This window comes from Python bivittatus, unplaced genomic scaffold (genome assembly GCF_059951505.1).
Source record: "Python bivittatus isolate LINGU-HERP-01145 unplaced genomic scaffold, Pbiv_v1 ctg000690_np1212, whole genome shotgun sequence".
NCBI classification, from domain to species: Eukaryota; Metazoa; Chordata; class Lepidosauria; order Squamata; family Pythonidae; genus Python; species Python bivittatus.
Genome location: NW_028277096.1, coordinates 6,681,135 through 6,692,322, shown reverse-complemented (window position 1 = coordinate 6,692,322; position 11,188 = coordinate 6,681,135). Strand labels below are relative to the sequence as shown.

The 11,188-nt window shown below is 44.5% G+C and overlaps 1 protein-coding gene across 1 annotated transcript; it reads right to left on the bottom strand.

Annotated features, from left to right (window-relative positions):
- Positions 1 to 6,644: 6,644 nt before the first annotated feature.
- On the bottom strand, positions 6,645 to 9,315 carry LOC148214373 (uncharacterized protein C2orf72-like). Its single transcript, XM_088152510.1, has 2 exons — positions 8,694 to 9,315; positions 6,645 to 6,766 (listed from the first exon to the last, which is right to left on the bottom strand). The coding sequence occupies exons 1-2, from the start codon at positions 9,313 to 9,315 to the stop codon at positions 6,657 to 6,659; spliced, it is 732 nt and encodes a 243-aa protein (XP_088008636.1). The 3' UTR covers positions 6,645 to 6,656.
- Between the last annotated feature and the right edge of the window lie 1,873 nt (positions 9,316 to 11,188).

The window sequence follows — 11,188 nt, the reverse complement described above, 5'->3', positions numbered from 1 at the left end:
CTTGATGGTTCAATGTGAGCTGCCGCCCTTGGAGGACTTAGCCTCCAACTGCCACCTCTTAGCAACCTTCTAGAACATTCCTAGACATTGTTAGCAACAAGGATTCTGCTAGTTTGGCCCTAGTTGCTACCCTCACATTCTCTGTGGAGCTTTCAACATCTTACATGTTCTACTCCAGAGGAATTGGTCCAGATGCTTCCTTACTTATACTGCATAACATGGAAGAAAAATTATTGTGTGGATACAGTAATCATTATATAGTGTAGCTACTAAATGACATGAGATACTTAGATTAGGATGAGTCAGGTATTTCCTCAGTCTATTCTATAAATTTCAGTGATGAGACCCTTTGTCATCCTGGGCTGTCTCATGGAGTTGTGATGCTGGATGTAGGGATTAAAATACTGAAAATAAAACCTCCAATCTTGATTCCTTTGTGCCACTGACAACTGACTCTATTTCCATCCTGATTTCAAGCACCCATGATACTTAAATAGCTTTGCCTGTGTCCCAGACCACAAGGAGATATGCAGAATGAGATCAATGGCTTCTCTAATCTCGTGTTATTCCCAGAGTGACTATCCAAATGCCAGTGGGAAGCTCACAAAGATCCAGGAATAACAGCACCTCCCACTTATGTTCCCCAGAAACTGGTACTAAGCTACATTGCATCTGAATATACCCATCATGATTAGTAGCCCTTGTTACCCTTATCCAGTATGCATTTCTCTGATTTTCTTTTGAAACCACCAAAACTATCATTCATCGCTACATCTTGTGGTACTAATTTACGTGTAGCCACAATCCCATTTTCTCGTTGAGCTTCTGGTGAGCTTGTTTCTTGCATTGATCATAATAGCTCATGAAACCCTCCAAATCATAAATACCCTCAACGTGTTATGCTACGACTCCCATATTTTTACAATCTAGGTGGGAATTCTAGGCATTGTAGTTCAACACATGGAAAGCACTAGATTGGAAAATGAAGCTTAGTTCACCATGGAGCCATTTATCTTGGCTCACCATTTCCATTCCTTTTCAGTTCTACAACGTCCTCCTTCCTGCAAGATGGTAACTAGAGCTGTACAAAGAATCTCATGTGCAACTGTATCATGAAGTCATATCCAGATTGGTATTCTTATTTTCAGCCCTGTCTTTCAAAGCTTTCAGTACAGAATTTACTATTTCTACAGCTTGCCTACATTTTCACTCATCTACCAACCGTCTACTAACATCTCTTTCCTGGTTGGCCGGTGTGTTCAGTGTTCCCTGCTATGTACAATAAATCTGGGATCTTTGTCCTGGTGCAATCACTTTATTTGTACTTATTTGCAACAACTGTTATTTGCCCATTCAATCTATCTGGATAAATATTTTAGGAAACAGTTGCAATCCAAGTGGATTTCTTCACCATTAGGAATCATCTGCTGTTATGTAAGGACTTTTGGTTGGAAATTAAACATAGTAGCAGTTTTGTATTAAAAGCCTGGGACAGGATGAAGTGAAGCTCACAGTCAGACACCTTGTGAGGATATGGGACACTGTGATAAATCCTTAGCTAATTCAACACTGCATCTCAAATTCACGTATCAGCACGGACAAGGTTAACAACTTTTGATTTTTTAAATTTTATTTTGGATGACAGCTGAAAATCCAGATGGGCAAGAGACCTAGAAAAGAAATGCAAGCACGTTATTGGAAGGAAGGGACCAAAAATACTCAGGCAAATCATACATGCAAAATATACATCAAAATACTATGTACACCCAGACACAGATATGAACCCATTGGTTACAATAAAAATGCACAACATATGATTCAAGTAAACAAGCTGTCCCTTTCATGTACCAATAAAGGTGAAAATTAATGCATTCTAGAATTCAATCATCCTAACAAGTTTGGCAAAGAAACATAATCAGCCATTTCATGGGCTGTGTATGTTGGGAGGACTGTACCATTCAGAATGCATAATTATATGCTAACACAGAATCCACACAGCTGTAAAATGAAACTCAATGAAAAGTCTGAGCTGTTCACATTCACATTCTGTAATTCTATATGTAGTTATTTCAAAAGAGGGAGAATCAAAACTGGTTGGTCAATTCCCAGTCAGAAATAGTACCACACTGTAATTTTTATTGTCTTGTTATCTGATTACAGGCTCTTGGTTACAGCTTTGTGTGGGGTAGGGGCAGGAAGGGAGAGGGGGCTTCACGTGCATCCAGAAACAGCTCAAGGTTAATGTTTGTGCAAGGAAAAACTGTTACACTAACAAGAAGGGCTTCTATTAGACCATTGCAAAGGTTTGTTGCTCCAGTTTGAAACACTGAATCATATAATTTGACTGCTTTCCACGAATGCAAACTTGAGTCTAATGGTCTCAAATGAACTGAGTCCCACCTGAAGATTTGGTTTGAATTGATTCAGATGTCAGGATGAAATTTGATTCATTTTCTGAATGAGTTCAAACATTTGCATCAAATTGGATCTCATTTGCATGCCGCTGTTATCTACCAATATTAGTGAACGGAGGATCTGTCAGAACAGCCCTGTTGGATCAACCCCATTTAACCCAGCATTGTGTATCACACAAAGGCAACCAAAGGCATTCAGGAAGGTCACAAAAATGGAGAAGAGAGCAATAGCCCTCTTTCAATCTTACTCCCTATGGTATACTGCTCGTATACTAGAAGTAAGAAATGGCCAGTGAAACTACTAAGCACTGTTTGCTTGATCCTCCGTGAATTATTTATTTATTTTATTTATTCATCAAACTTATATGGCTGCCCATTTCACAAATAAGTAACTCTGGGCGGCATACAATAGAGCTAAAAACAATGAATATATACCAAACTATTATTATTATTATCATCATTAAAAACTTTAAAACTATAAAAAAAGCACCAAGATAAAAGAGAAGAAATACTGGGCAAAGAGCAGATGTTAATAACAATGGAGCCATCTCAATCTTTCACCAGTCTCCTGGGGTCCCCAAGCCTGATGGCACGACCAGGTTTTGAGGGACTTCTGGAAAGTCAAAAGGGATGAAGCCAGTCTCACTTTGGGCGGGAGGATATTCTGCAAAGCAGGCACCACAGCAGAAAAGACCAGTCACCTAGGACTTCCCAAATGTAGCTCCCTAGCTGATGGGACCTGCAGCGTACCCTTCCTGCTGGATTTGGTGGTATGGGCAGATGTAACTGAGGAGAGGCAGACCCTCAGATAACCTGGCCCCAGGCCATGTAGGGCTTTAAAAGTCAAAACCAGCACTTTGAATTGGACCTGGAAACAGACTGGTGACCAATGCAGCTTGCGGAGCAGAGGTGTAATGTGTGGTGTTCTAGAAACACACATAAATGCCCGCACTGCTGTATTTTGCACCAGCTGAAGCTTCCAGATACTCTTCAAGGGCAGCCCCACAGAGAGGGCATTACAGTAGTCCAACTGGGAGGTGACTAGGGCATGGGTGGCCATGAGTAGAGCCTCTCAATCTAGAAACAGATGTAACTGGCACACAATACAAAGTTGAACAAAGGCCCCCCTAGCTATGACTGCCACCTGCTCTTCGAGCAGGAGTTGTGAGTCTAGGAAGACCCCCAGGTTGCATACGGGGTCTGTTTGCATCAGTCCACCCCATCTAGCATGGCATAGTCCTAGAACTGGTGGGCCTCAAAACCCAAAGTCACTCAGTCGAAGCCTGTTGTTCCCCATCCAGACCAACACAGCCTCCAGGCACCGGGATAAGACATCCACCACACTGCTTAATTCACCAGCAGCAGAGAGCCGCCCAGAGTCACCCGCTGGGGGGAGATGGGCAGCATACAAATTTAATAATAAATAAATAGATAAATAGATAAATAGATAAATAGATAAATAGATAAATAGATAAATAGATAAATAGATAAATAGATAAACAGATAAATAGATAAATAGATAAATAAGGAAATAACTGGGTATCCTCAGCATACTGATGATACCTCACCCCATGGTGATGTATGAGTTCACCCTGCAGCCTCATGTAGATGTTGAATAGGAGTGGAGAGAGCACCGATCCTTGTAGCACCCCATACATTAGGGGCTGATGGCGGATCTCTTCCCCACCAATCACCAACTGGAATCGACCCAAGAGAAAGGAGGTAAACCAACACAACAGCGTGCTGCCCACCCCCAATCCTCTGAGTCGATCCAGAAGGATACCATGGTCAGTGGTATCAAAAGCTGCCGAGAAGTCAAGTAGGGCAAGGATGGATGTACAACCCCCATCCTGCCTACACCAGAGATTAATCCAGTCCCCTTTAAAAACGGATGAAATTGATGGCCATGAATCCAACAGTTTAATTCTATATTATATAAATACAGATTTCCTTTTATCTCCCCACGTTTGGTTGCAATGAATCTCACAGTACCAGGATTAGCAATGAATGTGACTTTTGGTATCATTAGATACAGGGGCACAGCATGGAAGGGTTAGAAAAAGGATATTTCACGCAAAGCTGCATGAGAAGACTAATATCTTTTTGCCGTGCCTGTGGGCATTCTGAAGGCATCTGGTGATCGCTAAGGGAAGAAGGCTGTCATTGACAGAAAAGAGATGAAATAAGAGAGATACAGAACAGGGGATACCTGGCTTGGTATAGCATGCATGAAAAGGATCTTGGAATTGCAGCTGATCAGCAGCAGAATATAACTGAGCAGTGTGATGCATCCTTTAACTGCATCAGTAGATATCAATGGTCAAACCCCTGAATATTATCTCCAGAGTATAAGAATTCAGGTAAACTGGAGCAGGTATAAGAAGGAAGGAATATAATCAATACATATTCCTGACTGGGAAAACCAGATCTGTTTAACCCTGAAAAAACACATGGGAACATGAAAATGGCTCTCCTAGCCAGTGTTCTATCTCACATAGTGGCCCACTAGATGCATCTAGGAAGTCCACAAAGAGATCAAGGCAGTCCTTCTCTCCTGTTGTTGCTCCTGTGCACTTAATATGTAGAAGCAGACTGCCTCCATGCCTGCAGGCGTGACCCAGTCATTAAGGCCACTGATCAACTTGCCCTTTAGGAACTTGTCTAGATCTTTTCTAAAGTCATCTAAACTAGTAGCCAACACCACAGCATATTCCACCTGTTGAAATTACAGGTTGATTACTGTATCCACCACGTGAAGAAATATTTCCTCCTATTAGATTCCGATCTTCTACTGGTCAGTTTCATTGGGTGGCTTCTAGTTCTAGTATTACAGAAGATGAAGAAAACCTTATCCATGTTCACACTTTCTTTGCTTTGCATTATATTATAAACCTCAGTATTTCCTTACAAACAGCTTTTCCCTAAGTTAAAGAGTTTCAACTGTTGCATGTTGTCCTTGTACAGAAGTTGTTCAAGCTCCTGCTTATCTCACTTGCTGACTTCTACAAATTCTCCAGCAACTTCGTATCCTTCTTGAGATGTGATAACCAGAACTGTACACAGTATTCTACATGTGGCCACACCACAGATACAGACAGACAACTGGAAGGCCTATCACAGAAGTCCCCAAACACTAGAAAGGGGGTCACACCCCAAAGACCACAATCTCTATTGTCCCAGAATGCAGGATATTGAACCATGGACTTAAGTTACAGGAAGGCACATTGTAGTTGACTGTTTAAAGAAACATCTTACTAGGAAGAGCAGTTCAACTAAGGAATCAGTTATCAAGGGAGGTGATGGTATCTCTTTTCAGTGGATATATTCAAGCAGAGACTGGACATCTATCTGTCAGGGATGCTTCAATTTACATTCTTGCACTGAACAGGAAGTTGGACTTAGTGGCCTCTTCCAACTCTTTAGACTTCTACTAATCTTAACATACCTATCCAGAGTAGCAAGTTGGGATATAAGTCCATAAATTAAGCTTTACCACTCTTTTTAGCATGGCACCCAGCTAAGGCTGCCCATCTCTGATTTTGTGCAATAGAATCCTGTTTTCCACAGTGACCAACCACAAGATACATAAGCTATAACATATACACATCTCTAACTTGTCACAAATTATACAACAGAAAAAAGGAAGGAAGATGGAGAGAGGGACAGAAGGGGGATGGAAAGGGTATGAATTGATTTCATATACATATACATATATGTACGATATAAGAATTTTTTTTATCCATTCAATCATGTACAATTCTCGGAGACTGCCTGGACAAGTCCATGCAGTTTTCTTGGCAAGGTATTTCAGAAGTGGTTTGCCATTGCCTCCTTCCTAGGGCTGAGAGAAAGTGACTGGCCCAAGGTCACCCAGCTGGCTTTGTGCCTAGGTGGGACTAGAACTCCTGGTCTCCCAGTTTCTAACCTGGTGCCTTAACCACTACACCAAACTGGCTCTCATATAGGAAATTTTAGCTTTAGGTTAAAATGGGACATGAGGAATACTGCCTAGCCATTAAGCTAACTGCTCCTGAATATGGGGGCCTTACTTTTAGCTAAGCCCCTTTTAAACTAAGTAGACATCTTGATATGTTTGCATAAAAATTAATTAATTTCTCCAACAGCCTCACCTTCCCATCAATGAAGTTGGAAGAAGTCAGGCAGTTCAGCTTCTACAAAAACTGCATCTTATACCCACCTTAACCATGTAGGGAGGGTGATGTGCTGGCAGGGATGTACGCTTCATGCTGGAGGGTAGTTGTAGAAGTAATAACCTCCGTATGCCACAATTCCAAACCACAGAACTGCTCCAAAAAATTGCATCATCGATTTGTCCAACCACAGTAAACTGCCTTTAGGGAAGAGAAAAAGTATTTATTCTCTAACATATCATATGAAATACAAGAAGGCACATCTCTGCTCTCCATTAAAACTTGCTCCAAGGGAAACAACAGAGAAGGGAGAGGGAGGCAGGGTCAGACAGGAGGGAAGAAGAAAAGGAGATACATTTATTTCATACATATGGGCTAGATTTGGGTTGAAATCGGCAGGAGGAATATACAGTAATGGCTCTATTACAGATTGACAGCCTTCCCCAATTTAACTGGATGTGTCTGGGCTGCAATTTCCAGATTTCCAAGTCAGGAGGAAATTCCAAGAGTTGTCCTGACCAACACTGCCTGCCAGGCTAAGGAAGGCTGCTGCATATAACGAGTGACTAACACTTTGAAGGATAAATTTGACTACAATTCTGATGAGGGGAAAAGAGTTTCCAAATTCTCTGGGAGTTTAACAGGTCGTTTTGTCCAAAAGTTGCAATCCCTGTGCATCTGCTCAATACTCAGCTGCTAGGGTCCAGCCCTAGAAATACAGAGCTGGCTCTAGGGTTTTTTGGGGGGGGGGGAGGAAGTCCAACAGTATCTGCCAGGGGGTCAGAAAAGTCAAGATAGGGACCACATCTTTGTGATGAAAGCTCTGCCCTTTTTTAATGTGGTCATGCCCTTGCAAAAAAGGGGCTCCCATCACATAGTTGCAGCTGCCCTGTTGACCTTTTGACCCACTGTGGGTGCTCCAGAAAATAGCGTTGGTGAGCCTTCCCTTCACTGATAAACTGACCTGGCATTGGAAAGGGTAGCATAAGGGGCCAAAACTCATTTAACAGTGCCTGAAGATGCCAGGTGGGGACACTGGCCCCATTGCAACAGATGATAAAAAAGAGGCTCTCTGGTGCTATAGCCTTTCCTCTCTCACACACAGTCACCCTGGTGTGACAGCGTGACTAAAACATGGGACTATGACTGAGGAAGCCCTCAGTGGATATCTTAGGACCAACCACTCTCTCTCAGCCCCCACTATCTGAAAAGGTTGTTATTGTGGGCAACAGGATCCGTGGCTGGGTCCAAAAGGTCAAGATGGCAGCTGGAACTACACAATTACATTCCTGTTCCACACCCACAGAAAAAGGGAGTGGGGCTTTGATTGCACAGTTGTGACGCCCATCTTGACTTTTCTGACCCCGCCTGTGGAGTTCTGGTTGCAGGGAAAACATCCGAGTAGGAATTTTTCAAACTTTTTCAGGAAAGTTTGAGGAACCTGTTAGTAAGAAATAAAATAAAATCCTAGAACCTTTGATCCAGAGGCAAAACTCTGGTGATGCAAAATTGGGTGAACATTCTCTCCTTTTGCCCTTGGTCTCTTGTGGAATCCCATCAAATTCTCCTGGAACCACAGAGGTCCACGAAACTCTATTAGGAAAACTCTGACACAGAAGAAAGAATAAAGAGCATACTCCTTTGTTCTCTTGGAGAGAGACGAGATAAATCCAGTAAGTGAATGAGTAAAAACTATGCAGTGTTTACAAATTCTATTCCATCTTTTCCTTCTGAAAGGGAGTTTTCACCTAACTGTTGAGCTAGATGTAACATGGGGGGAGGGGTGTGTGACACTTCCTCTTAAGCTGTGATGCAGACTTTGAAGTCTTTCTGGTTAGCAAAGCCTTGCTCAGGTGGAGCCACAAAAAAAGCCACTACAGGACTCAACCTTGATATTTGCAAATGCAGCCGCGAGGCTGAACTGGTTATTATTATTGTTGTGTGAACGCGGTTGGGTGTCCTCTTAGCAGTAGCTTCCTGCAGTGCTTGATGTAAGCTCTGCAAAGAGCTTATGAAGGTATGTGGTCCGCATGAATAGGGTCTCTGAACATATGCAGAGGGACCTTCCCTCAGCAATAGGTAACCCAACGACGTTCTCTGTGCCTAACCATCCTTGCACAGCCCTCACCCGATCTCCGGAAGGAGGCCCCGTTCTTGACGCGCTTGAGCTCCAGGGCGCCGTCGGGTCGCCCTGGCGCGAAGACGGCCGTGTGCACCTCCATGGACCCGGCGCTTTCGGACTGGAAGATCTCACGGAGCAGTTTCTCGAGGTGCGCGAGAGCCGGCTTTTCCTCGTCGGGCCGCGGCTGCACGATCACACCTACTAGGGCAGCCGGGGCGTCACGGCTTTGATCCCGCACGCCCTGCAACACCTGCCGCATCCGCTCGGGCCGCTCCCGCAGCGACGACGCCCGGCACAGGAAGAAGATCAGCTGGCCCGACGGCGTGGACGGCAGGGAATGGGGCGCTGGCAGCGGCTGCTTGGCAACAGACTCGCCTGGGGCAGCGCAGCCGGCCGGGCTGCTGGCCGAGGCGCCGCCCGTCGGGGGCAGCACGTGGTGCGCGAAGGAGCTGAGCACGGTTTGGCCCCCGTCGGACCCCCACGGCTCGCCGGCCAGCAGCAGCACCTGTGTGCGCTGCACCACCGCCCCGTCCTCGCACGGTCCGCGTTCGCTCTCGCTGGCCTCGCCGCGACCCCCGGTCCGCCGCCCGCCGCCCGAGCTCCCGCCCCGCTGCTCTTTGCGCTCCATCCCGCCTGGCTCCAGCCGCTCGCCGCGCCGGCCTCTCTCCGCGCGCGCCACCCCCCTCGCTCCTCCTGCGTCTTCCGCGGGTGTCACAATCGTCCGCCGGCCCTTTCTCAGCGTAAGGGGCAGCGTGGGTTCTTGGCGTGTGACCCCGCGTCTTTCCCGGGAAAAGCCAGGCTTGGCGAGCTGGCTTTTGTGCCCAGAGCGCCCCCGATGCGAGCGCGCCTCCCTCCGGGGCGCTTTGGAAGGAGGGTCGCTCTTCCCCTTCGCTCTCCGGCTGCATGGCCCGCAAGCCCTGTGGTAGATGCAGCCGGTGGCCGCGGTCCTGCACCTTTGTCACCGTTAAGGGCGAGAAAGGACTCCATGGAGAACGTAGAAGAAGCAAGAGGGGCTTCCTTGGGTCTACCGAACTCAGTTTGAACAAGGCACTTAGTATCTGTTTCTGACAAGTTTGAATCTTTAACCAATTTTCTTTCCCCCGTCCCCTGTAGCATAGTAATATAATACTTTCTATTTAGTTAGTTAAAAACCCTGCTATATTCAGTGGGATTTGTCCCAGATATAATGCACCTAAAATCCACAATTTTATGGATTGGGAACATGGAGGTTCTGCTGACTGCATGATGTCAGATACAATCTGAAATGCATTGCTGTAGGATGAGCAACCTAGCACTCTTCAAATTTCAATTCCCCCATCAGTCCCAGCCACCATGGGCAAGATATTGGCAAGAGATCATAGGTGTTGTAGATCTATCTGGACCACATCTGAAATCTTGCAGGAACTAGGCTGGGCAGTAGCCAGGAGTCAACGCTGACTTGAAGGCGCAAAAAAAAGAAAGAAAAATATATATATGGAGGGCATTAGGTTGCTTATTGTTGCTGTATGGTATGCCTATAAAAATTAGAATAAAATTTAAGGTCCTCCAATAACAATTTGAAGGCCAGCTGTCTGTTTGCTAGATGTTTGCTAACCTTCTCATATGCTAGAATATGCTAGCAATGTCAAGAGCTTGATGTCAGTGATAGCAGCTGTCTGAACACCTCATTGACTAAATTCTGTATGGAAATGATGTACCTCCATGATTTGGTGAAATTCCTGGGTTTCTCCAAAACAGGCAGTAGGAGAGAAGTTTTCTGGGAAGCTCACAGAAGGCAGGTATGACCCGGCTAGTAAGGGGACTCAGCAACACTTGGGAGGGTGCTGATCATGCCCTGCCAAAATATTCTACCTGCTGGAAACTAGGAAGTCTTGGGTTCAAGATCAACTGGTCACTGATGAACCTTCTTAATCTATACATTTCTAAAAATATTTTCTGGCTGACTGCTATCTGTCATTTGGGGATTAGATTATAGTGCTTAGGACTCATACTAGAGGTCTGCCCTAATTGTTTAAACAACAACAAAAAAGTGACCAGATCAACTGTTTAATCTGTTCATTTTTTACCAAAAGGAGCTTTAAATTGTGTGCATATTGATGTAAGCATGACGGATTTTATTGTGATGGTTTTAAGACTTTTTACTCCCTTGTAAAACACTCTGAGCTCCTCTAGGAGGAAAAATAGTATAGAAATAAATACGTATTATTATTACTAATAAATTAGAAGGAGAAGGAAGACGTTTAAAGAAGAAAAGGCAAGGATGAGTTTACAAGCAGAGGAAGGTATGGAGATATACAATGAATGCTGTCACTGTACTGTAAACTAGATTTCCTTTACTTTTCTCCTACCTTCTGCCTCCAATTTCTTTTGCTTACTTTTTCCTTGCACTTTTTATATAAACTGCTCATACCTAAAGGGAATATTATTCCCCTGCAAATGATGGAAGAGACTGTCTGGGAAGGAAGGGCTCTCACATCCATGCATTGGTTCCAGATATTTGT

Excerpts from the sequence above, each read along its gene's own strand:
- LOC148214373 (XM_088152510.1), bottom strand. The coding sequence starts at position 9,315 with ATGGAGCGCAAAGAGCAGCGGGGCGGGAGCTCGGGCGGCGGGCGGCGG. Across the intron at positions 6,767-8,693 it reads GGCCTCCTTCCGGAGATCGG|GCAGTTTACTGTGGTTGGAC; the intron begins GTGAGGGCTGTG and ends TCTTCCCTAAAG.